The 27,443-nt window shown below is 48.8% G+C and overlaps 1 protein-coding gene across 1 annotated transcript in view; it reads left to right on the forward strand.

Annotated features, from left to right (window-relative positions):
- Window positions 1-2,739: 2,739 nt before the first annotated feature.
- TSGA13 (testis specific 13) overlaps window positions 2,740-27,443 on the forward strand; it is a 31,767-nt gene continuing 7,063 nt past the window's right edge. Inside the window, exons 1-3 of the mRNA XM_004707886.1 lie at window positions 2,740-2,850; window positions 24,192-24,263; window positions 25,269-25,475. Of these exons, the coding sequence (XP_004707943.1) occupies window positions 2,740-2,850; window positions 24,192-24,263; window positions 25,269-25,475 (390 nt within the window). The remainder of the gene's footprint in view (window positions 2,851-24,191; window positions 24,264-25,268; window positions 25,476-27,443) is intronic.

Raw genomic sequence — 27,443 nt, forward strand, 5'->3', positions numbered from 1 at the left:
TGAAAATTTCCCACGAACTTTTCAAAGACCCCCTCAGACATATTTGGGGGTGGAAAATGGACAGAACTTGCCACAGTTTCCTACTGAGCCTTTGATGACATCTTGGCCCACTAATCCCATTGGCCTGAAGTAGTTCCCTATCTTCAAATAGCCTCATGGCTGACCTTGAAGCATTTGGCTCCCATCTAGCATGGCAAACTACTGGCCAATTTTAAAAACATGAATACATTCCAAATGGGTGGGACAGAGATAAGGAGCACTGATACACCGTGGTCAAAGTGCTCGCCCACTAGTGAAAAGGCCGGTGGGTGCGACCTCCAACTGCTCCATGGGAGGGAGGCGTGACAGCCGGCGTCTGTGAAAACTGACAGCCTTATGAGCCCCATGGGACACAGCCACCCTGTCCTCTAGGGGCACGATGAGTTGGCTCCTAACGAACTAAACAGCCAAGGGTTTGGCCTGGGGGCCAGTGATTCCGTTCTTTGATTTTTCTCTACACTGTTCCAGGATCCTACCACCAGAGCATTTTCATATGTGTGACGACTTACCTTACCCTTCCGGTTTGAGGCACAAGATTTGGTAAGCTCCTTGGTTATCACAGACGTTGGCATCTGCGCTTTCTTTGAAACCGCACCTGCCCATCACTGCCTCAAACAGCAGGCAGCACTATCTTTCCACAGCCCACAGTCTCCTGGAAAAATAAAGAGCAGATGTGAGACAAGGGGTGGGACAAGGAAAGGGGAGAAAAACCCATCTTTCGTTCTTACAGAATTTCCAAGTCTTAACTTGTCAATGGTCTTTCCTTCCACTGGAGTCCCGGCAGGGCGGGCCAGGAACAGTTAAGCCCTTGACTCCTAACCAGCCAACGGTGGGTCCCATCCACCCAATGGCACTTTGGTAAAAAGGCTTGGTGAGCGGCTCCCGCAAGATCACAAAGCACCAAGACTGAAACCCTGTGGAACGCCGTTCTAGTCTCACACACACTGGGGTGGCCGCGGTTGGATCAACTCAACAGCTGGGTTTGGGTTTGGGTTTGTTTTGCTTTTGCCGACACCCAGTCACTGCTGGCTGGACCATTAGCTTCTCTTTTTAGAGGGGCCCTTGGGTACCATCATCTAGACTTGGACCTGGGGTTTATATCTTGGAAATCTTTCCTCTGGTGAAAATTCACACAGACAAAGATAGGCCGCGGCAGCCATCTCTGCACGTGCACATCCATGTCTGTGGCTGCCTGCCTCGAGCGGTGCTGCCATGCACCGCCGGGATCTGAAGCTCACAGCCCCCAAACTTCTCACCCAACCGTTCAAGCTACTCTTGTCAGTGGGGTCTCACCTGGGCAAGTCTTTGAAAAAGAAAACTGTTCCCAGTAGGTGCCCTTCCCAGATGAAGATCAGCTACGTTAGGGACCAAAGAAGACTTTTAATAAAACCCAAACTGACTGCCGTCCAGTAGATTCTGACTCAATTCTGAACTCATAGGGACCCTCTCCTGATCGGGTTTCCAAGACTGTAAATCAGCGGTTCTCAATCTGTGGGTCGCGACCCCCTTGGAGGTCTAACGACCCCTTCACAGAGGTTGCCCGGTTCATAACAGTAGAAAAATTACAGTGATGAAGTTATGGTTGGAGAATCACTACAACATGAGGAACAGTATGAAAGGGTCGCATCTTCCTCCCACAGAGCATCAGGCGTGTCTGAACTGCTGAGCTTGTACTTAGCGGCCCGACATGGTGCCACCAGCGCTCCTTAAAGACAACTTCTGGGGGTTGTTTTGGAGTGAGTTTTCAAGGTTTAAGGTTTTGTTTGTTTCCATTGTTGACTTACATCTGGTTCGTTGTGAAAAAGAGATCATGTACTTCTTGGTCTTTGATTCATCATTAAGGTTTGTGGGAAACAATTTCTCTTTAAAGTACGTTTCTTTAAGGATGCAGCAGAAAGCCAAGCCTCCTTGTTCAGGCCAATCAATGCCTGTGTAAGGTGAAAAGGAAGGGTGTTTCTGACAAGTCCAGGGAATTCTACCAATGAGGTTTGGGAATTTTACGGAGCTCCAGAGTCTGAACAGGCAGAGTGACAAAGGTCACAAAAACATGGGGCACCCATTCCCCCACCTGGGTCCATATGCAGAGGGACATTTGGACAACTGAGCCCCAAAGCCAACCAGGGCACCTCTGGGTGAGCGAGTTGCAGCATGTGGTAGGTAAAGCCGCTAGTGGGGATTGAACAAGCCACTTGCCGATGTTGGCTTGCTGCAGAGGACTCTGGTTGCCTTTACCTCATGCTCTGAGCAGGCAGCAGTGAAAGAAAATTCCTGGGTGGCGCAGATGCTTAAGCACCCAACAACTAACTGAAAGCATGGCCGTTCAGACACACCTTGGAAGATCTCGGGCTCATTCATTCACTGCCATCAAGTCAGTTCTGATTCATAGCAACCCTATAGGACAGGGTAGCACTGTCCCTGTGGGCGTCCGCGACTGTCACTCTCTAGGGGAGCAGGAAGCCTCACCATTCTCTCCTGGAGCAGCTGGTGGTTTTGAACTGCGAACCTTGCAGTTAGCCCAACTGGTAACCCACTATGCCACCCAGGACTAGTCCCCTGGAGAACACCCCTTCCCAAAGGGCACAGCCTATGGCTCATCTGCACGGTTGTCCTGAGCAGGGTCAGCAACAGCAATGAAGGTGACCGCAGATACTCAATGAAGTGAGGTTTCCTAGCACTCCTGGGAGAGACTGCAGTACCGACATGAGCACTTCCTGCTCCGTGCTGTCTCCACACACGGGAGCCCCAGTAGAGCTGGTGGGTGACCAGTTCGATGTCCTGGAGATGCAGATTTCTGAACAGGTTGACAAGACAGTGGGTCTCCTTCTTGGAAAAGAGTACCTTCGGGGGAAAGTCACATGGACCCAGACAGTGCAGTGCCCAAATATCAGAAAGGGTCCTAAGAGCTTGGGGGGGTGGCCAGTGCCTTTAAATGGGTTCTGGGCAAGCACAGCAGCAGCACAGCGCTGCTGGAAGATCTGAGAGAGGAGGAACCAAAGAGGAACGGGTCTTGTCGTACCAAGTCGTAGGGCTCCGGGGACTGAAAGCAGGGCTTCGGACAGGTTCGTTCCAGTCCGACTTAACATTTCCACCCCACATCACCCAGGAGATCTTGTGGCAATGTAGAGTCTGACTCCGTGCATCTGCAGTGGACAACATCTCAGTAAGAGGTTGAACTTGGAAGCCCTGGACTAAAGAAACCCTGGTTAAATCTGTGGACCGTGTGCTGCAGCGAGCACTGTGGGGTAGAGTGATTCTGACGATGAGTACAGTGGAGAGCAAGCACTGGCTATGCCATGCCATGCCAAGGGCAGCAAACATTCGCCCTGGATGTTCTCTGTGAGCCGAGTTAGAGACCTTGTACAGCAGTGGTATCTTCCTAAGAGGCCAGTCATCTGGAAGGAGCCCTGGTCACGCAGTGGTTACAGTACTCAACTAGAGCCCAACGCTCAGTTGCTCACGGGAGATCGATGTGGCCGTCTGTTTGTGTGGAGCCGTCGGCCTCTGAATCCCGCAGGGGCGTTTCTGCTTTGTCCTGTAGGGCCTCTGAGTCAGAACCGACCCAGCAACGGTGGCTTGGTGTTTGGATGGAGTCACATGTGACCATCTGGCACAGTTGCTGAATTTTCCTTGAAATCTACCAGGCCTCAGGCATTGCCGTGTCACTTGGGGGGTCCCAGCAAGAACCCTACGATATACTCAAGGTAGGTAAACAACCCCAAACCAAGCCACACTCCCTGTCATCGAGGATAGTGTTGAACTGTGCCAGAGGGTTTCTGAAGCAGAAAGTCTTTATGGGAGCAGACAGGCTCATCCTTCTCCCTAGGAGGGGCTGGTGGGCTAGAACTGCCAATCTTTAGGCTAGCAGTCCAATGCATAGCCCACTGCACCAGCAGGGCTTCTTTGGATAAACAGAGGAGAGGTTAATCAAGTCACCATTTTCAAAGGCATGGATAGTGGCCAACCAAGGGATCATTCAGTATTCTGGCTAGGAACTTAGGCTCCCCTGCCACTCGTAGACTTGAAGGACGGGGACAGGGTGTTGGCTACAAGAGCCCCAAGAGAGAGACAGCTGGTTGGAGAAGGTCACTGGCAGGTGCAAGGTCCTTCAGTTGAGGGATGGAAGCCAGCTTGTAGGAAGCCTGCCAGGAGAAAGGCAGGAAAGAAAAGTACCTAGCCTCCCTCACCTCCCTCGCAAGCTCTCCTGTTACTTGCTCACCACTGGCCAAAACTAGCTGGAAGCCAGAGAAGAGGAGCCTCTGTAGACTAGATCAGACATCTGGTGTTGACGAAGAACAGAACAAAGCAGGAGTACATCAAGAAGGGCATTTCCAGAGATCCAGCAACACATCACTGATACTGGAATCTTGAGAGAGGACTTGCCTTGGGGCTGTAAGGTCAGTGGTTTGAAACCACCAGTCACTCCTCAGGAGAAAGATGAGACTTTCTACTCCCTTAAAGATTTGCAGTCTTGGAAACCTACAGGGGCAGCTCACCTCTGTTCTACAGGGTGTCTATGAGTTGGAATGGACTCGGTGGCAGTGAGCGTGGTGTTGGTTTTGACCACAGAACAAAGCACTTTCCACTCACTCACACTGGGAGATCTAGACCACACATACAGGAAATCTAGGGTGCATTTCCTAAGAAGAGCAATAACTGCCAAGTGGTTATAATGGCCAACAGTTTCACCCTTGAAAAGCACTGGGTTTTCCCCATTTCTTGATTTTAATCCTCTTCTGTCTGTATTCCGCAGCAAAGGTAGCACGTCCTTTGTGGAGCACTGGGAAATGCAGATAAACCAATGGAAAGAACAAAGGCTCTTGTCATCTCCTATTCTCGAGATAACCACCAGCTTCTTTGAGGTGTCTCAATCCGACTTTACATGTGTGCTTATATTTCGTAGACACTTTATTGCCCTATAAATTTAGACGGACAGAAAAGTTGCAAGAAAAGTACACACACTTGTCATTAGCTTTCACAACGATCCTTCCATTGTTAACCATTTATCTCATCACACACACACACACACACACATGCATACATATTGACTTTTTCATGTGTTTCCTGAATCATCATAGAGTGATCAACCTCAGAACGTAAAAGGCAGGTTACACTCATAGCCCCTGAGTCACTATCTCCAACAATAATGGGCAATCTTCAAAAAGAAACGAGAGACTGAGTGATGGCAGACCTTAATCAAGAAGTTCCCACCAGCTCAGAATAAACTTAACTAGAGGACACGCCGATTCTCTGACTTTGTAAATGGCCCGGGTCTGAGGATAACCCACAGGCTGACTAAGCAAGAGCCTGCCTGACTGGGGCTCAGCCATCCTCATATTGGTGGGCAAGATGCTTTAATCTGGGCTATCCTGAAAGTTGCCAGATGTCCCTAGAAGGCTCAGGCAGAGACCCCAGAGGAGCTGCCTGGGTGGGCTAAGGCAAGTCCCTGGGCAGCTGGGCAAAGGTGGCTGTGCTGCAGAGATCGTGTGTTATTCCTCCCGTCAAATTTAGAGGGTCATGTATCATTTTGAGGATTCCTCGGGTGATACAAACAGTTGAGTTCCTCCACTGCAGACCGAAAGGTAGATGGTTCGAATACAACCAGGAGCACTGTGGAAGAAAGGCCTGGCAATCCACTCCCCTCCAAAAATCAACCCTGAGAACCTAATGGAGCACAGTTCTACTCTGACAGCCACGGGCTCACTCAGAGTCACATCCACTCAACGCCATTGGAAAAGCCCACTCCAGGTGTCCCGTCAGAAATGCTCGGCCAGGTAGACAGAGGGAATGTTTTGAAATGGGTCATTGCAGCCCGGGCATAAGCAGCCTCCCCCACAGAGGAAGCGAAGTATGAGATCAGGTCTCCTGGCACCTGTCAGGTACTGATGGCAGCCACAGCGTGTGTTGGGCCCAGGTGAAAGACTCTGTTCAGGTGTAGCACACACCCTGGAGTTTCCCCCTAAAACAGAGCCAGGTTTACCAGAGTGAGGCCAGTTTGTTCTCAAGGTGAATGTTGAGGTTATCCGATTGGCCAGGCTTTAAAATCCAAAGGTCAGGGCCTTCACGGCAGGTGAAAATGCTACAAGAATGACACTGAGCTGGGTCTCAGGAGGCGGAACCTGAGATCACGTGATCCCACCCAACACGGCATGGCCCACCTGAGCCCAGACTTGGCCTTGTTTAGTTTTTCATGAAAGAAATTGCATTGCATTCCTTATGAAGTGAGACCTCCACGTTTCAGCTAATTTAAGAGCCTGCCTCACACAAAGAGAAAGACTGGCTTTAAGACAGAGATGCTGTCACAGGATGGGTGTCCACAGGACTCCTGCACTTCAAGGGAGCCTGGCAGTAGGGATTCTTCACCACATGGCTCCAGGCCCTCCCTGTGCTTCGAGAGCAGGAGAGAAGAACGGACAGGGTGGTGTGGCGCGGGCTCACAAGAAAGACACTGCTGACTGCCTCCTCAGCCAGGTTATGGGAGAAAGAGGCTCAAAACCTCTGTTGGTCCGAGCATCGGCTGCACAGGTGAGTGAGACTGAAGGCAACCCGCAGGCTGGGGTTCCCACAGTGGGCAAAGACTCACACACATAAAAGAGTTTGGAGTTTGCCAGGCAGAGAGCTGCCCAAGATTGAGTGCTATCGGTGGGCACTGTGGAAACCACCCCTGTGCGCACACTGTGCCCAGAGACAATGATCCAAAGAGAACCTTCACCTCTCCACCCCAGAAGAAGGCTCCTGCCTTCGGTATCCCTCCTCCCGAGCATCGGAGGGACACGGCAGGGGAGAAGGCGACCAGCCATCGACGGCCCACTCCATGCCACCGGGAATGAGGGTAAATCAGGAGCCTGGGAGGGGCGTTAAACGTGTATGCCAGATTTAAGTTGTGAAGTGAACAGCGAGGAGTCTTAAGAACTGAAAATGACTGTGCTAATAGGTGAAAGCTCTGGAAGATTCTGGAATCGATAGCAAAGGCCGTTTCGAGAGAGAAGGAGATAATAGCACTCGCTCAGGGAGGGAAAAATCATTTTCCACCCAAGGAGTGGAGATTCTTCTCTAAGACATTAGACACCTACACATTTTATCTACTCTTCCCCCAAAGGCTCCCGCTTAAGACCAAGCAGTCACTACTGTCCCCTCCTGTTCTCAGTGGTGGAAGCCCTTGTGGCACACGGGGGTGACGTGCTGTTAAGCGAAAGGTCCTTGCTGGGAAGAAACCGGCCTCTCTGAGGGAGAAAGATGTAGCGCTCGGCCCCCACAAATATTCCAAGCCCAAACGCTACGTGGATTCTAACTGATAGCCACTCAAGAGGACGGAGAACGATCCCACGGAGTTTCTAAGGGTGTCACCAGCCTTCATGGAAGCAGACGACCCATCTTTCTCCAGGGGAGCAGCTGGTGATTCAAACAGCTGATCTTCCAAGGAGTTGCCCAGTCTTACTCCCCTTCTCTCATCAAGATTAACCCCCAAACCCAAACCCCTTGCCGCTGAGCCAATGACGACTCATCACCGACCCTGCATAGGGTTTCCCAGACTGCAAATCTCCATGGGAGCGGACAGCCTCAGTCTGTCCCGCAGAGCGGCTGGTAGGGAGGAGCCACCAACCGGGCAGTTAGCAGTTCAGCTCTTAAGGGACCGCACCTCCAGAGGATCTCACGGCTTGGAAAGCCTACAGATGTAGTTCCACTCCGTCCCCTAGGGTGGCTGTGGATCAGAATCCACTCAGTGACAGTGGGTTTTGTGGGGCTTTTTGGTTTGTGGCTGGGATGTAGTTTTAGCTTCTAGTGCAACTGGGACCATGGTAGATGTAGAAGCCCTTCTTCCTGCGGCACAAAGCTACTTACCCATGCAAAGCTCAGAGAGATGGAGAGAGGAAATAAAAAGAAGTGAACATCGGGCCACTAGGAATCACCTGGAAATACCGGTCCAGCCATCACCCTGCTGTGGCGGTGTGTGGCTGTGGAGGCAGCCCCAACTCATGTGCCTTGAATGAGCCACAGAACAAAGCCCTGGTGCTCAATTAACTGCAGGCCAAGGCGTGGTGGTAAGCATCTGCTTCTGACATGGAGAATGTGGTGGATTTTGTGAGAAGACAATACTACAAGGCTAAGTTGCATTTAAAGGCACTCTGGTGGTGCTGTCCAGTAAGCCTTGGACTGCCCGCCACGGGCCGGTGGATCAAGCCCACCAGCCACTGCTACGGAGAAAGAGGAGGCTCCCTGCTCCTAGAAAGATGCCGGAAACCCAAGTAGGATCGCAATGAGCGGAGTCAACAATGGGTGGGGAAATTGTTTTTGCCTTCATAAACTTTAGGGAGAAGCCATATTATTTCAGGGGGAAAAAAAGGTGTGTGTGTGTGGCGGGGTGAGCAGGTCAGCCCCCACCCCCCACCCCTGCCCCATTATGCTCTGGACTCATTCTGTTGCCCCTGCTCGCCGACTCATTAAGTGAATCCTGTTTCTTTCAAGTCCTATTTGCAGACACGAGCTGAAGGTGTCCTCGTGGCAGGTGCCGGGCACGCCCCTCCACCTGCAGGCCTGTGCCAGCCTGGAACGCGCCATGTGCCAGCGGAACCTCTCAGCACTTTTCTGACCCCTTCTCTCCAACCGAGCAACGTTTTCCACGACCACCTTGGGCAGCCCTCTAAGGAGGGTGCCCCAATTATTCTTATGAAGGACTTTCTAGCTGTCTCCATCAGAGGGCGACTTTTAATAATTTAGACCCAGGCTCTTTCTTGGGGTGAAGTTCTAAGAGCTCCCTCATATGACTCCTTTCCTCTGCCTTCAGAATGTCTGTGGTGGACGGTGTCTGCAATGGAAGTCCTCAACTGTCAAGGCCCTTAGGTGCGAATATAAAACTGGAAGGACACTCCTTTTTCTCTTGGTAAAAGAGTAGTTTTGACATTTCAGATCGCCTGTCTTTCCCCTAAGTAGCAGCCTCTCTATCAGCTGATACGGCCCTGGTTTGCCTTCTGTCGTTTCTAAAGCTAACATTCTCCACTCATAGTTCTTTGTTCATTTGAAACACCTAGTAGATTGGGCCTGTCTGCTGCCCGCCCCCCTACCCACCCACTCCCACTGTTTCTGGGTTAGCTGATTCCGTAAGTAAATGCATTCCAGGGGTGAGCTCACCATAGTGAATGTTCAGCCTGTAGGTTGGCACGATTTGATTCTCCTTGTAAGAAGAGGCGTTCATTCTCCTCATTCAGGCATTGCTATGTTGCTATGGCAGTCACAGATGTGACCGGGCCGCAATTAATGGGCATGCCAGGGCAGTGAGAGCGCAGAGGCGGTGAATAAACCATACAAAGTCTTTGAATTGTTTCCCACCCGGATTTCTCCTCGGGTCTAGAATTTCTTGTTTAAGAACAAGCTAAAAAGGCAGACTGTTTGGGGTGGCTATCTCGTTCCACCCCCAACGCTTAGCCCTAAAAGAAATGAATTAATTCATGAACTCTCACAGGTGCTTCACGGAAACGTACCCTTTTCCAGTTGAGGTTTTACGCGCTCAGTCAATCAACAAGTATTCCTTGTGAGTGTGCCAAGCACGGTTGTCCCAGGCACTGGGGACAGAGTGGGGAAGCAGGCGTGTGAGTGCGTCTTCGGCACACTGTAGCACACATTGTAGAGGGAGAGAGGTAGCACATAGACACGTTTGAGGACAGCTGGGTGCCACCGAGTTGAAGCGGACTCATAGCGACCCCGTGTGACAGAGTATCTTAAAAAACCAAAAAACTTTTTCTTGGGAATTGAATGGTTTCCGGAGCAGATCAGTTGTTTTCATTTCTACGATGGGTGCACATCGTTTTTCTCGTCTCCCCCCTTTTAACTATTTTTTTGCAATTCCCATGATGCAGCATCACTTATCCCACTTCCTCCCCGGGTTCCTATCTCTATCCTCATGCTTTCCTAGCCCTTCTCAACTTGACCTTGGTGGAAGGCTGCCCTTATGGTTTCAAATGGTTGATTCTAAGGCAGTGGTTCTCAACCTTCCTCGTGCCACGATCCTTTAACACAGTTCCTCATGTGGTGGTGACCCCCCCAACCATAACATTATTTCCATTGCTACTTCATCACTGTCATTTTGCTCCTGTGATGAATCGGGCGACCCCTGTGCAAGGGTCATTCGACCTCCAAAGGGCTCTCGACCCACAGGTTGAAAACTGCTGTCTAAGGTGATCCCTTTCAGAGCAGTCGGTAGCAGTAGCTGGGCACCATCTAGTTCTTCTGGTGTCTGAGTCATAGACTGGGGTTCCTATGGTCTGTTGGCTCATTGGACTCATCGTGTCCATGTGTCCTTCAATATTCATTACCAATCGTTGCATCTAGATGACTACTCGGGAGCTTTTAAGACTCCAAGTGGCTACCCACCACAGTAGTACATAGAACGTTGTCTTGGTGGTCTGTGTTATGTCAGTGGACCTTGGAATCCCCCGTCCTGACTAGCTCTAGTCTTACAGAAGCAGATCTTTCTCCTATGGGATCACTGGGTGGATTTGATGGTGGTGGTGTTGTTGTTTCGTAGAAAACCCACGAGCAAGGGATGCCGACATTGTATTTTCCATCTCAGAATGGCAGATGGAATGACACCATGAGTGTCCTCCTGGGGGGAAACCCGTGGGAAAGAAACTTCCCTCAGAGCCAGGCTCTCTTTCCCCCTTCTCTCTCTCCACCACCCTAACGCTATTCACACCGATGCTTTGAAAGCTTTAGCCATCATTAAAACTCACAAGGTAGCTTGATCTGAAAAGAGAGGATACAAAAGAAGCCCACTTTGGTGTAATTGTGCCTGATCCTACATTTCAGATGCTGACAACGAACCCATATAGAGACCAGTGTGACTTGGAGGGCGTGGGAGGGCAGAGGAAATACAAAGACTAGAAAAGGAAGAGAAGCTTCTTGATTTGTGCCACACCCAGGTGCCAATATACCAGGGCAGGTGGCCCGGTATGCACCTTGGGTGGGTGGGCTCCATTGTGACGCTCCCTTGTGACTCAGTCATGCTACTACGTCTCCCACAATTGGGGCAGGACTCTGTACCATTCACGGGTGGCTTCTTTCTTGGAGAAAAGGTGTCTGAACTGATCGCTCTACTCTATACCTCATTCTGCCATATGATTGGGTCCTGGGGCTTCAAAGCTGACAGATTTCATCGCCTTTGTTCTTGGGTTCTGCCAGGTAAACTGGGGGAAAGGCGCTCAGAAGTCAAGCGAAATAGCCAGGATTCGTGGGTGTGGGGAGGTGCCTGAACGGGAAAGCACAGACATTTCTGCTTCATGTCTCATCCCACCATGTGTGAGACTTCCAGATGGCGGCTGTGTGGACATCTCCAGGCCCAAGGCATTTTCTGGGGTCCCTTTGCCTGGTCACTGTCCATTCTGATCACAGATCACACAGTAGCCGGTAGAGTGGAGCCACCAACTTTTCAATGAGCAGCTGAGCCCTTTGCCCAGGCTCCCCCAGGGCTCCTCTCCCTGCCCACAGGAGGTGGAACTCCGGGAGGTTTGAACCACCTCTCTTCCCGTGTGGGTTCTGGAGCAATTACTAAGAACATGTAAGAATCAGATCGCAGTATCAGATTGTTGTGAGAAGCTGTGATGAAGGTGGAGGATGGTAGCGAACCAAACCAGGCTTCCCAATATGTGACTCAGAACTGGAAAGGCAGACCTCAAACCAACCAGTTGCTGTCAAGTTGACCCCGTCTAATGGAGAGCCATGTGTTGCAAGGGGGAGCTGCTCCCTAGAAGCTTCAAGCCTATGATTTGTTTTTAAGCTAACTTTTTTGGGGGCTTTATTATTTTTCCCCCTCCCTCCCCGCTTCTCCCTCCTTCATGAATCCTTGGTAATTTATACATCCTTTATTCTTTTTTTAAAACATTTTATTGGGGGCTCTTACAGGTATGGTAACAATCCATACATCCATTGTATCAAGCACATTTGTACATACATTGCCATCGTTATTTTCTAAACATTTACTTTCTATTGAGTCCTTGGTGTCAGCCTCTCTTTTTCTCCCCTTCCCTTCCCCCCACCCTCGTGGCCCCTTGATAAATTAGAATTATTTTCATATATTATACCAACCACTGTCTCCCTTCCCCCCACGGTTTCTGTTGTTTGTCCCCCTGGCAGGGGGGGTGGGCGGTTATGTATAGATCATCGCAATCAGTTCCCCCTTCCTGGCTTCCTCTCTTCACCTTCCCCCTGCCCTTCTGGTGTTGCTACTCCAATTCCTGTTGCTGGATTCCATGTGTTGTGGGCTCTTATGGCTTATCTGTGCCTCTGCACATGCTCCGGTTTAGCCTGCAGCGAAAGGCAGCACTGGGGTCATGATAGTGGGGGGTGAGGAAGCCTCAAGGAACCAGAGGAGTATTGTGTGTTTAATCGGTGCATTATTGCACCCAGATTGACTCATCCCTTCCCTGTGACCTCTCTCTGAGGGGATGTTCCATTGTCTACAGATGGGCTTTGGATCTCTGTTCCAACCCCCCTCACTCTCAATAATTTGTTTGTTTTGGGTCTTCTGATGCCTCTAATCTGGTCCCAGTGACACCTCGTGATTGCACAGGCTGGTGTGCTTTCTCCATGTGGGCTTGTTGCTTCTCTGCTAGAGGGCTGCTTGTTTAATTTCAAGCCTTTAAGACCTGGGCATCATCTGCTTTCTTCACGACATTTACTTATGCACTCATTTTGTCTTCAGCAATTGTGCCAGGAGGGTGAGCATCACAGAATGCCAGGTTGTTAGAACAAAGTGTTCTTACATTGAGGAAGGGCTTGAGTAGAGTCCCAAAGTCCAGCCACAACCTCAGTGTGTTGCCATACATGGGCCAACATCTCTATTGCTATGAATGAATGTATTAACATGTACACACCTATGTGTATGCCTCTATCGGTATCTTTGCTTCCTAGATCATTCCTCTGTTTCCTTTCACCTTCCTCCTGCCCCACCATCACGCTCGCCCTTCTTCTGCCTCTTAGTGATTCCTCTCAGCTAGATTGCTGCTGCTCCACCCCCTACAATCTCTACGTCCTTGTTTTTAATTCCCTAGTTGTTCTCCTGTCTATGGCGTTGTCTGCTCACCGCTCCCTTCCCCCGCTTTCTTCTCCCCCAAGTCCCTCTGGGCCATCAGTCCAGCTGCTTTCTCCTCGGGCTAGCTTCCCATGCCTCTTAACTTTCTGGTCTGGCAGCAGGCGCGCCGTGCGCCGTGCGGGTCATTCTGCCCGGATGGCATCTTGACATGGCATCTTGACGCCTCTCCTTTGACTAACTCTTATTGTGCATCGAGCAAAGATGTAGAGACAGATCTGTTTCCATTCGACAGTTCATATGCACTTGTTCCATCTCACAGATTCCTGTCCCCACCGTGTCACCGCGCCCATCCTACTTCTTCCCTGTGTTTCCCGTTTCCAGCTCTCTTGACTGCTGTCCTGATGTAATTGCTGCCCTCTTGATTGCAAATGGTTGATTCATCTACAGCATGCGTATCCCCCTCCTGTTATGTCTTTTCTTCAGTGGCATCGCAGGGTTGAACCTTTTGATTAGTTGTTGTTGGTGATGTTGGTAGGTGCCGGTGAGCATTGAGTCCCTTCCAACCGATAGCAACCTTATGCACAACAGAATGACACATCGCACGGTCTTGCGCCATCCTCACAATTGCTCCTGTGCCCGAGCCTATCCACGCAGCCAACTGTGCCACTCCATCTCCTGAGGGCCTTCCTTTGTTTCACGGCCCTTCCTCTTCACTAACCACGATGCCCTTCTCCAGGACTGGTCTCTCCTGACAACATGTCCAAAGTACGTGAGACAAAGTCTTGCCGTCCACGCCTCTAAGGAGCCCCCTGGCCATATTTCTTCCAACGCAGATCGGTGTGTCCTTAGCAGTCCACGGGACTTCATTTGATTAGCAGTCAAGTGCTTAACTGTGTGTGCCCCCTGGGGACCCTGATCTCGTCAGTCATAAATGACAGACCTCTCCCTGACAGAGAGAGAGAGAGAGAGGCGCTAGCATGATTTAGTGCTAACTCGTGGTGCACAGGCAGTTTGTAAAAGCAAGAGGTAAAACCAGGATGCATGACTCTTGCTCAGTACTATAAACCCCAACATTTTCATGGCAGAAGGAAGGAAGGGTGGATGCTACCAGACCAATGCTGCTGGAGGGCGGGCTGTTAGCAGCTACTGTGGCGAAGCGGTTGATTCCGGCTCCTGGCGACCCTGGAGCAGGATGGCTTCAGACGGTTCTCGTGGTTGCAATCTTTCCAGAAGCAGGTAGACTCTTCGTCCTCAGTGCCACCAACCTTGAGGTCAGCAGTGGAACCCAAACCATTTGTTCCCCCTGAGGACCTTTCATAAGGCCAACCCGCAGACCACCGGGATGAACTAGAAGGGTAGAATTTTCTATTTTCATAATCACGGAGAAGAAAGTGGTTCCTCCATCCCCTGGCGCTGGTCCTCCCCCCGGGTCCTCACTGCTCTCTGCGCATGTCTCCTAGAGTGCCCTAGCTCGTCCAATACCAGTTTGACTTTTGTGCTTGGGGTCTGTCTTCTGGTGCCTGCTTCTAATATAGAATCCGCCAACATTCTAGATTGCTCGACCATCACAAACCACCTCTTCTCTTCCAGAGTGAAGAAAAGAATGATTAAGACAGTGTCAAGATCAAGGTTTCCATACTGACCACTTTCCTCTTCCTCCCTGAATAATGGTGGATTCCCTGATGTCTTTAACGGTATCGAACACCAGATCGGTCCATTCTTCCTTTGAGTGTATTTTTTGTTGATTTTTCCCCTCCCACCGTGGGCTACAGACAGACAACGCGAGACTTGGACCTCCCGATTTGATGGCTCCTTTCATTTGGATTGCAATGTATTCATGAACGGGACTCATCCTTCCAGAAATATTAAAGGTGAGAAGAGGGTGGAAAACTCATCAGTTGATGTTCCTGGAATAGAACTTTCAGGATTTGGCTTGGTCTTGTTATAAATGCTATAAGCAATCATCTTTAGGGGCTTTGTGTAGACCAGCAGATCTCAAACTGTGGGTCACGACCCCTTTGGGGGTTGAGGGGCCTTTTCACAGGGGTCGTCCGATTCATCACAGTAGCAAAATGACAGTTAGGAAGTAGCAAAGAAAATAATTTAATGGTTGGGGGGGGGGTCATCACCACATGAGGAACTGTATGAAAGGGTCATGGCATGAGGAAGGTTGAGAACCACTGGTGTAGACGGGAAAACTAGATATAAACCTTAGACAGTCATCTATCAATCTCACAGGACTTGCCTCCCGTCAGGGGGCTTTGTGGAACTGGGCTAATCAGTAGCAACTTTATTATGGAGAATTCCCATAAGCTGCTCGAGTTTACTTCTGGCTCCAAACCAAATCTGCTGCCATTGAGTTTGTACCAGCTCATAGCAACCCTATAGGACAGAGAACTTTCCCTACGTTTCCAAGGTTGCAATCTTTATGAGCATAGACTGCCACACCTTTCTCCCGAGGGACGGCTGGTGGACTCGAACTGCCAACCTCTCAGTGAAGAGCCAAGGGTTTCACCAGAGTTTCTTCCCACTCAACATCCCCCACACAAAACACTACAAATACCAGGTGCCCAGTCAGACCACTTCACACACCATCCTGCAAGACCCAGCTCAAGCTATAGTTTAAGCTTCATCCCTTAGGAAGAAACATTTCCCCCACTGCCCACCTCACTGGTCTCTCTTCTCACTGAGAAGGTCAATGGTGCTTCCACATCATCGAATTTCATTCACCATTTTAGTTGTCCATGTCAGTGTGGCCACCCTCCTCTGTCCCCCAATATATGTATCCGCTCTTCCCTTCCTCAGGCCTGCTCTAGAACTCGCTGCCACCAAGTTAGTGTGGACTCATAGCAACCCCCAGTGGGCTTCTGAGGCTGTAACCCTTTATGGAGTAGAAAACCCAGTCTTTCTCCCAAAGAGCTGCTGGTGGTTTGGAACTGCCGACCATGCAGACCCCGGTCCAGCTCATAGCCACTACACCACCAAGGCTCCAGGCCTGCTCTATGGATGCCCATAGTTGAGTGGAAAGAGAAAGTGAAATAAAAGATGGTGACTCCTTTAAGTTTGCTGTCTGAGCCCTACTAACTGCTTTTCTCTTCATCCAATCACCTTTTTAACTATTGAATTAAAGGCTTTGGGGGGGAGGGGGATCTCATTTTCCTCTGAAATACAAACTGAAAATGTGACAGGATTTGTTCTTTCAGACCCTCAGGGTATGGGAAGAAGGGGGACATTGGGGTCTTGTAGTCTCATCTAACTCTCTTTCTTTTCTTTCCTGAGGGAGGCTCATGGAATAGTCTATCAAGCTCTCAACCAAGTAATTCATGAGGGTGATGGGTGTGGTGGTTGCTAAGTTCATCTTAAATGGGGTCCTAAGATGAACTTGAAAGTCATAAGGAAGTAGAGGTTGTCAGTTCCCCTGCCCCCCTCCGTTATTCCCCAGCCCCACCCCCACCCAGTGGGCTGCCGACCCTCTCTGTCAGGTGGCACATGTATTACACGCGGATGGAGCTTTGCGCTGTGCCAGGATTTCTTTTGTAGGAGCCCTGGTGGCCACAGTGGCTTGGTGTCAGTCTCCTAACTGCTAGGTCAGCAGTTTGAACCCACCAGCAGCTGCCTGGGCGAAAGAGGAGGCTTTCTGCTCCTGTGAAGATGTACAGCTGCATAAATCCAAAGGGGCAGTCCTGCGCAGACTTACAGGGTCGCTGCGAGTCAGAATTGATGGGCCAACAGTGGGTCTGAGCTCTCATGGGAGAGTTTTTGGGTGAATACTCCAAAACAGAATGGAGTGGAACTAGGAATTGTGATCCGACCTAACTGTGATCTTACCGAAGCTTCACAGATAGGATTGAGGACAGCAGTGAGTCAGAAGAGACATGCCAGGTGTGCAATCTTATTGGATCAGCTCTGTTGTAAATACCATCTTTGACTTACTTGTGTGTGTGCATGTGGTGTCTGGGAGTATTTGGGTGGACAGAGGTTTACAGAGGTTATGCCATTATTTCAAATACTCCTTCCCTGGCAGCCAACCCATGCCGCCTTTTACCTACCCACCTACCCATTCACATGCGACAGGGTCTAGCCAGCGCTTCTTGGGTTTGGGCAAGATGGCAATGAAAGCTTTCTTCCAGCCAGGAGTTGCTGGCTACAGAGTGGACAAGAGGGGCGATCGGTCACCAAGTTAAGGTGAGGGCAGATCCTGCTAGAGGTGGTCTTCTTTTCAAAGGACCTGGGAGCAAAGTGAGCTCAACACAGAGATGGCCACTTCTTGTCCTAAAACCAGTGGGTCACTTTTCACATTAGAAAACCCGATTTTGCCCATCAACAGGATTTTGACACGTTGTTGTTAAGTTCCAGCTCATAAACAACAACAGAAGGAAACACTGCCTGGCCCTGGGCCACCCGCCCTCGCTGTGGTCACTAGGTTTGCGTTTATTGTTACAGCCACTGCGTCAATCTATCTTGATGAGAACCTTCTTTTCCATGGACCCTCTCTCTCCTTTACCAAGCACGTGGCCCCTATCAAACGCAAACTGAACTCCCGGTACTTGAGTGGATGTTGACACGCAGCGACCCGGTAAAGCAAGGTAGGGCTCTCCTGTGAGTTCCCAAGCTTATAATTCTGTATGGGGGGGGAAGCCCTGTGTTTCTCCCTGGTGTCCTCAGAGTTCCCACAGGATCATAGCTATCACCATCGGCTATTTGAGGCCTTTCTGAATCAGCTTTTATTACAAATGTTATATTTGTTGAGAATCGCGCTGCCACATTTGGGACAGAAAGATATAGCACCCTTCCCAAATAGAATCTTGGTTGCACAATTTCTCCCTTTAGGAAGAGGGGTTTTGACTCATCTCTACACGTGTAAATTGAGTTCACTTCAGGTCTTCGGGAAGCAAATCTTACCACACCGTGGAGTTAGAAAGTCACTTTCAAATCAGTTGCTGACACTTTTTCCATTGTACAGATGAAGAAACCGAGACACCCCCTGCCCCCCCCCACACACACCCAAGAGATGATGTAACTGACCTTATATATTAGCATGGTTGGTCACCAGTGATTCCTGTTTAGTAATCATTTCCCTTCTCCTCCCCTCCCCCTTACCAACTCAACCACTAGTTCCTTGAGGGCAAGGGGGATGATGTCTTGTATGTCTGCGTCCACAACAGATCTATCTCTTGTTGCCCATGCAGGGTCGGAGCCAGGCTGTACACACACTGTGTGCTAAGGAAAGGATATCTGGATTGAGCCGAATGCCTGCAGAACGTGGACTCTTGGAGGTCACAGAGTTTGGCCTTTGGGTGAATACTGGCCTTGGACTGGACCACGTAACAGTGACCAGCAATGGGTCAGAAGAGAAATGCCATGTGTGTAACCTTATTTGCCCAACTAGTAATACATACCACTTTGCTAACTTATTTTTCAGCCCGTGGGGCTTTGCATAGTGCCAGTCACAAAGCAGATGCCCCCATTAAATACATTTTCACTGACTGACAGTTTCCAGATGGAAGGCCAGATCTTGGTCTGTGTTTCATGCCACGAGAGTAGTGTTGGCAAGTCGATGGCACCAGGATGTCCAAGAGGGGCACTGCTTTCCATGTGGTTCTGTGCCTTACCTTTGCCTTCAAGAGAGTCTTCAAGAGGTTCTATCCTGTCTTCCAGATGCTAAAAACTACTCTGAAATGCGCTGCCAATATGATATCATTATTAGATAACAAGGTAGTAGGATGCATCAATAAAGAACAAACTTGATGATGCTAATCCTTGGGAGTTTATTTTGGGGTACCCACCATACGCCACCTGCTCTACATGTGGCCATTTTTAAGACCTCTGGACCGAGGTAATGGTGCAGGTGGTCGCTAGGCAACAATGAACGCGAACCATCCTGGGATGAGATGTGATCCTGGATTGGGGATTATTTGCGCCATGCTATATCCAGCTGGCTGCCAACCACATAGCTTTCTATTTCTACTTTTCTTATTTTTGTCTCCACTCTCATTTTCAAAGGGGACAGGTCTCATTCAAATACTTGTAGAGTCCAGTTTCATTGGGAGTTGGCCTACCTTTGAAATGAAACTATCTCTAAGTAGGAAGCAGGCAATTTATTTTAATCATCAACCCAATCTCACTGATGAATGCCTTTCTCTATGTTCAGGCAGTAAATGGATTTCATAGAATCTGTGAATCAAAAATACTTTGTGGTTAAATATTGTGACTTCTGCCCCTCCCGCTCTTGTCTCTCCAAAAGGAACTGGTACGTGGGTGGGGAGATGGGTACGTGAGTGGAAGAGCTGAGGAGGGAAATGTTTGCCGTTGAGATGCTTTTTAATATTCTAGTCCTAGGGAGAGAAAATTGTTAAGTGTGGGCAGGAAGACAAATCAGATACTGCCATTGAGTCATTTCTGATTCATCATGACCCTACAGGACAGGGTAGAACTGCCCCTGTGGGTTTCCGAGCTGTAATTCTTTACAGGAACAGAAAGGCCTGTGTTTTTCCCTTGGGGGGGGGTATGTGTGGAGCTGGTGGTTTCAAACCACTAACCTTGTGGTTAGCAGCCCAACTAGTAACCACTACGTCACCAGGGCTCCTTTAGGAAGACAAGGAACCATTCATACAAGCATGGTCAGGACAACTTGGCAATCTAGTTGTGAAGCTCCACATGTCCCTCTCTCAAAGGAGCTGCTGTTGTTAGGGGCTGTTGAGTCCCAAGGCTTATGCCGTCCCAATGGGACAGCGTAGAAACGCCCCCATGGCATTTCCTGGGCTGATCTCTTCCAGACGTCTCCCCTTCCAAGCCCCTGAATGGATTCAAACAGTCAACCTTTCAGTTAGTTGGTGAGCCTGTACCCGGGGTGTGCTCAGAGCCCCCTCCTAGAGAATTCCCCAAAGCCAAAGCTGCTGCTGTGGAATCGATTCTGACTCACAGGGACCCCAGAGGAGGGAGTAGAACTGGCCTGGGAATAAACAGGCACGTCTTTCTCCTGGGGAATTACTGGTGGGTAACCCTGTGCCATCAGGGTCCCTTCTCCAGGAAGAACGAAAGCTAAAATGATTTGCGAAGACAGGGCTGTTCTCATGTTTGGAAGAGTAGGCAGAAAAGTACTTCTCTGAATGAACCCTTTTTACGAAGAAATGAATTCATCAGTTGTCATTATGTCTCAAAAAAAGATCCCATGTGTTCTATCGGAGTTTTGCTTTCCCCTCGAGAGCAGGCTAGATGAGTTCTACTTGTTACCTATCGTGCACACTGAATTAGGGGTCCCTAAAGGGGCCTCTTCGAAGGCAGCCCTCAAGGAGCCCTGGGTGAATGGTGGGTTGTGCATTCCAACTAGATGGTAGTGGGTTCAGCCAGCTTTTCAAACTTGGCTGGGGGCGAGGGGAGGGAGAATGGTTTGAGAACACGCTGAAGGTCCAGCTTCTTAATCAGAAGATGCAACTGGCTGAGCGACCTCTTTTTTTCAGGCATTCCGAGAGCCAATCAAAGACAACGGGAGACAAACCGAGGAAACAGGAGAAGGTTGTCTGTGAGGAGGAGGTAAGGATGGAAGAACATTAGCAAATGCTGCTTGTGTTTCTTGGGAGATGCTTGGAGCCTTTCATGAGCTGAGTCTCCGCATCTTCTCTGGAAAGCAAAAGAAGGGGTCAAGATGTCGTGAGCGGAAAAAAAGATGCATTTATTAGTTAGGTGAAAGGGAAAGAGAGGCATGGAAAAGACAGTGACCTGCCAGCAACAGAATGCAGGAACTAGAAGCCTACTTTAAGGGACAGAGCGTGTTAAGCCCCAACTCACCGAGACTTTGCTTCCCGCCCTTGCAGCACAGCCCCCCTGGGTATCTTGGCTGCTTTCCTTGGCTCATCCTATTCCAGTGGACTTTCCAGACCAACCAGAGATATTTGACCCACCAGAGATAATGTGATTCAACCTATCAAAACTGAAAGCATACTCCGGTTTGGATAGTCTTGTGGGAAGACTAATTTGGGGCAGAAGTGCAATCCCTAGGAAAATCTAAGAGTGAAAACATTTTCCCCAAGATCTTGCCCCTGAAAAAATAATTAAAGGAAAATGCTTCATTCCCTTTCCCCAGAGTGGTCTTTCTTACATTGGCTGTGGATATATATACCAGGCTTTTAATAATATATATTTGTTTTTACAAATAGATCTCAGATACTTTTACTCCTGTTAGGTAACATGTAATTACAACTCGTAGTGACCCTCTATATAAAAGAATCAAATACTGACTGAACGAAAGAATAGAACACTAGCTGCACAGTCCCGCAAGATCTGCACAGCTGAAGTTCCCCTGCCAGATCCCACTGCCGCAGCCACTGTGTCCCTTCACCTCGTCGAGGGTCTTCTTCTCCGTGGTCCCTACTTTGCCACGCGTGCCGTCCTTCTGCAGAGTGCCCGCTCCTGACAGCGAGTCCTGAGTCTCCGAGTTACCATCCTCGCCTCTGAGGAGCACTCTGGTCACACTTCTTCCAAGCTGATCGGTCTGTCCTGTGAGCAGTCCGTGTAATTTTAAATAGTCTTCAACAGCACCACAATTCAAATGCATTGTTCTTCAGTCTTCCTTATTCATTGTCCAACTTCGACATGCAAATGAGGCAAGTGAAAATAACCATGCCTTGGGTCAGGTGCACTTTAGCTCTCAAAGTAACATCCTTGCTTTTCAATATGCTCAAGAGGCCTGTGTAGCAGATTTACCTAATGCAATGCATCTTTGATCTCTTGACTGCCGCTTCCATGAGCACTGATGGTGGATCCAAGCAAGACAAAATCCTTGACAACTTCAACTTTGTCTCCATTGATCATGATGTCACCTACTGGTTCCGTTGTCAGGATTTGGGTCTTTTTTATGTTGAGGTGTAATCCCTACTGAAGGCTGAAATCTTGACCTTTATCTGCAAGTGCTTCAAGTCCTCACTTTCAGCGGACAAGGTTGTGTCATCTGCAGACTGCAGGTTGTTAATAAGCCTTCCTCCAATCTTGATGCCACCCTTTTCTTCATATAATCCAGCTTCTCTGATGATTTGCTCAGCACACAGATTAAGTATCGTGAAAGGATACAACCCTATCACACACTTTTCCTGATTTTAAACCATGCATCATGCCCTTGTTCTGTACACACAACTGCCTCTTGATCCATGTACAAGTTCTTTGTGAACACAATGAAGTGTTCTTGAATTTCCAATCTTTGGAAGGTTATCCGTAGTTTAAGATCCACACAATTGACAGCCTGGTCATAGCCAATAAAACACAAATAATCACCTTCCCGGTATTCTCTGCTTTAGCCAAGATCCATTTGACATCAGCAATACTGTCCCTTGTTCTACATCCTCTTCTGAGTGTGGCCCGAACCTCTGGCAGTTCCCGGTCATTGTATTGCCGCAGCTCTTGTTGGATGATCTTCAGCAAAATTTTACTTGCATGAGATATCAGTGATGTTGTTCTGTAGTTTAAGCATTCTGTTGGGTCGTTTTTCTTTGGGATGGGTATAAATATGGATCTCTTCCAATCAGTTGGCCAAGTAAATTATCTTCCAACTTTCCTGGCATAGATGAGTGACTGCTTCCAGTGCTCCATCAGCTTGTTGAAACATTTCAATTGGAAATTCCATCGATTCTTGGAGCCTTGTTTTTGGCTGATGCTTTTAGTGCAGCTTGGACATCTTCCTTTAGCATCGTTGGTTCCTGCTCATATGGTACCTCTTGAAATGGTGGCATGTGGATTAGTCCTTTTTGGTACAGAGACTCAGTATATACTTTCCATCTTCTCTCGATGCTTCCTGCATCATTCAATATCTTGCCCATAGACTCATTCAGTATTGTAACTCAAGGCTTGACTTTATTTTGTTAGTCCTTTCTGTTTCAGATGTGCTGCGTGTGTTCTTTCTTTTTGTTTTTCTAACTCCAGGTCTTTGCACACTTCATTCTAATATTTGGCTTTGTCTTCTCGAGCTGCCCTTTGAAAATTTCTATTCGGTTCTTTGAATATCCCTTTAGCCTTTCTTCCATTTGCTTTAGCTACTCTAGGATTAAGAGAAAGTCTCTTCCGGCATCTTTTATTTTTCCTTTCTTTCCTGTCTCAGATACTAAAAGGCACTAAAAATCAAAGGACTACATCTTTAGATTGGCCCCATATCTCATGCCATCGTCCCTCCAGGAGTGTATAGAGGCGTTCCTCTATTGTCTCTTGTCTTCTCCCAAGCCTCAAGAACCACCAATTCCTGACCCTACTGGGACTATCCTTCCCACCCCGCCCCCTCATTCGGTCTCATTCTTATCTCATCCCCTCGTTTTCATTCACCTAATCTTATTTTTCCTTTCACTGTACATTCTGTCTTTAGCACCCCATCTTGGAGTTCAGGTCACCATGCCACGTCCTTGGAGACAGGACGACCTTTAGATGTCATGAGCCGAAGATAGGCTGCACTCCCCACCTCCGTTTTGATTCCTGATCATTCCAAGGCCACAGAATAGAGTTGGGAACTTTGAGCTCCTTGTGTTGATATCCTTTGCTTCTTCCCTAGGTAACTTAAGGCTGAGCAAAAGGCTAGGCATGAATGCTGGCATGTTCTGGGGAGCAGGAGCTAGAAGAGGCTCAGCATCCCTGACCCCAAGGCATGACACCCCTCATGCCCAGGAATCCATCAGTAACTCAAGCTCAAAGTGGTAGACAAAGAGTATTACCAAAAGTTCAGTTTTATAACATTTCGGGGGGTGGGTGGGGCAGGAGGAATCATATACTGCAGAGCTGTCCAAACATGCGAAGTGAACTGCTGTATTTTGCTTCCAGGTCAGCTGCCAGGGTTGCCAGGAGGCCAACCTGCCACTCAAAGCCCTGAAAGCTCTTGCCCTTTTGTAGCATGCTTTTCCCTTAAAGGATGTCCTCCATGTAGGCTTTAACCTGGTACCACTGCCCTTTGATGCCGCCTTACCCGGCATGTCATGACCCTGGGAAGGATGTCTCAGAACCCAGCTCCCTGGGTGTGACTCTCCTTCCCGAGGCCCAGTGCCTCCCTTCTGTCATCTACGTTAGAGACCAGTGTTCAGTGAGATCAGGTGAGGCAAGCCACAGGATAATGTCCCAGACAGCTGGACTTGAAACCACTAATTCTGATTATTGTCTCTAGATTCCTGATGGTGCTGGGCAATCCAAATTTATTCTAAAGAACCTTCATTATTACAGTGGCCATCCACATTTGGTAGGTGGAAACGTGTTTCCCTAATATCATTTAGAGTTTCAGCATGGTGCAGGGGGCCAGGGGCATACATCTGGTGTCCCTGGCACTGCAACTGTGTGAAGCTGAGCTGCTGCTCTGGGACCAGTCCTGAGACATTCTGGGAAGAGTGGGAGTGAGGTGGGAGGGGAACCCGGAAAGAGGGTAGCCCCTGCAGCTGAAACTGAAGAAAATAAAAATGGAGAAAAACATATTTATCATGAGGTGGGTGTGCCATCCCCTCCTTCCCTCTTGTTGACAGAAAAGCAAATTCAGTGTATCGTCCTTCCCCCACCCCACCTGAAGTGGCGTGTGCCTGCTTTGCTTGGCTAGTTAGCGTGCAAATGTGGTCATGTGGCATGGGAATCTTGGTGGGTGGGAGGCTGTAGGTTAAACTTGACTTAGCCCCAAAGAATACCCCGAAGAAGGAAATTTGGTCCCTGGTAATTTTCCACTCTGCCTCAGAACATTCTGGAGAAGGCCTCCTTTGAGCCACCTGGAAAGTTCTGCCACTTCCATTTGCTCCACTGCACTGGTGCCATGTGATGCCTTTCCAGAAGAGCAACGTGATCTTGCTCGGTTTATTCCCCAAACCCTTCCATGGTATTTCTCCATTCTCATAGTCTCTTTGTAAGGAATGATCTGTGGGAAAGAGGGACAGATGGCTTCAGATGTTTTCATAGAAACAAATTTCAGAGCAAGCTGTGTCCATACTGTCCTCTGTCCCTACCAAGCCCCACACCATGCCAAAACAAAGAGCTACACATACGCCATTTGGTCTCTGCCAAACCATAGTTACTCTCTATGTAGGGCAGTGTGTGGGAACAGCTAGTGGGTTCGAACTACTTACCTGCAGTTAGCAGTCCAAGGCACAACCCACAACACCATCAGGGTTCCTTCCACACAGAGGCCAAAGATTAGCCAACTGCTAGGTTCATCATCTTCTCTCGACTGAATCCCTTTGTCTCTCTGGAAACCTTCTGTCCACAGGCCCGGTTCTATGAGCCTTCGAAGCCTTCGGCCCGGAACAGATTACTGGAACGAAACAGGAAAATCAGAAGTTTCATTTTAAAAGTCATGGAGTATGACCAAGATAAGACCTTACTGATCCTGACCAACAACCCACCTCCTTATCCAATAGATCTGCAAGGAAAGGATGTCAGCCCCAAATACTTTCCCAGAGAGTTACTGGCCAAGGTAAAGACACCTGGGAACATTGCCTGGCACTGTTAAGCACAGGCCCTGAAGCATTCTGAGGTCGCTCAGAGAACTCATCTAACACAGAAAGCAGCACTGTTAGGCCAGTTCTCACAGAGCCCTGGTAGGTGTCGTGGTTATATGTTGGCTGCTAACTGAAAGGTCAGCAGCTCGAAACCACCCGTTGCTCCAAGGGAGAAAGATGAGGATTCCTGCTCCTGTAAAGATGGACAGCCTTGGAAACCCAAAGGGCAGTTCTCGTCCGCAGTGCAGGGTCTCTGTGAGTCAGCATCACCTCGATGGCAGTGGCTTTGTTTTGGGGGGGTTTTCCCTTTGGTATTTTAGATTCCATAACAGAACCTGGAGATCCAGAATCAGGGTTCTAAATCTGAGAAACCCCCAGAATCAGAGTTCTAAAAACTGGGGTCATGAAGCTTTCTTGCTGATAGAAAATGGGGTCTTATTTGGAAACTGTGTCTCTTTTCGTGACAATATTTCATCTGTAATGGGAAACAAGTAGCTGGATTTTAGTTGAGAATAAAGTTGTAAAACATGAATCAGGACTAAAATAACCCGACACCGAAATGAGTAAATGAGAGAGGGCGTGGTGACAAATGGAGATGGCTCATGGATGTCGGCAGAGGGGAGAACAGAGCAGGGAACGTCTATAACGAGAGCCAGACATTTGGGACTCTGTGATAGACAGTTCCATTTAGTAGACAGTTATTGAGAAGACGCTAAGCTGGGAGCCCAAATGTAAAGCTTACGGGATAGTTTCCATCTTGAAAAAGGACAAAGGCCAGCATTTCCAACCCCTAAGAAAGAACCATGGTGGCACAGCTGTTGGCTGCTAACCAGCTGCTCCATAGCACACCGATGCGACCGTCTGCTTCGTAAGGGTTGACAGTCTTGGAAAGCCTACGGGGCAGTTGTACTCTGCCCTTACAGGGTTGCTATGCAGGTAGCCTTATCCTGCTTACCGTGGAGAAGACATATTTGTACATAAGAGGAGTTTAATAGGGACACATATGAATGTGATATATAGACCTAATTTTAGAATATGGGGTATATAAATAATCAAAGAACGTATGTGCTATTGAAGTAACAGAGCAGCATTTCTTTCAGTTGGTAGAAAAGGGTAATCATGGAAGACTTCTGAGAGGAGGTGGCATTGGATAAAGAAGAGGAGAATATTCCAATCAGAGGGAAGCAAAATGCCAAAGGGAAGTGAGACCGTGAGGTGCTTTCAGGACAATGTAAGAGAGCAACATGCGGGAGACAAAAGGATGTTACCCAAGTTGCATTTTAGAAAGACCCTTCTGGCAGTTGGGTGGGTGGTGCATTTGTTGCGGATAAAAACGGCCACGCTCCGATAGATGAGTTCTGATGTTAATATAATAGAGAAGGTTGCAAAGGAAAGGAAGAAATGTGATTGAAGAGATCTTGAGGAATCCGCTCTTTAGGAATCGGAAGCTCTGGACAGCCTTGAGGGGACGGCTTAATAGACAACGGAGAAATTAACTGAGGTCAGTGAAAGGGCAAACAGGAAGAATCTGATGGCGAAAGAGATCTCATCTGGGAACAGGACCCCACAGGACGGACCCTGTCATCGGGCGGCGGGTTTCAAGTGAGTTGTTGCTTGGTTCCTAGTGGGAGGGACTGTGGAGAGCCTCTCCAAATGGAAGAGAAAATGCTAATGCCCAATGGGAGATGCGGACAAAAAAAAAAAAGGGAAAACCCTTGGCCATGGAGTGGATTCCGACTCATGGTGACCCTATAGGACAGAGTAAAACTGCTCCCCTGGGGTTTCCTAGGCTGTCATCTTTATAGTAGACTCCGCGTCTTCCTCCTATTCAGGGACTGGTGGGTTTGAACCACCAACTTTTGGGTTAGCAGCTGAGCACTTCACCTTATATTGACAATAGAATTAATGAATGAACTAAGGGCCTATTGTCTCTTGGGTCTAGG

This window comes from Echinops telfairi, unplaced genomic scaffold (genome assembly GCF_000313985.2).
Source record: "Echinops telfairi isolate 266 unplaced genomic scaffold, ASM31398v2 ScPeMD7_23;HRSCAF=83, whole genome shotgun sequence".
Lineage (NCBI taxonomy): Eukaryota > Metazoa > Chordata > Mammalia > Afrosoricida > Tenrecidae > Echinops > Echinops telfairi.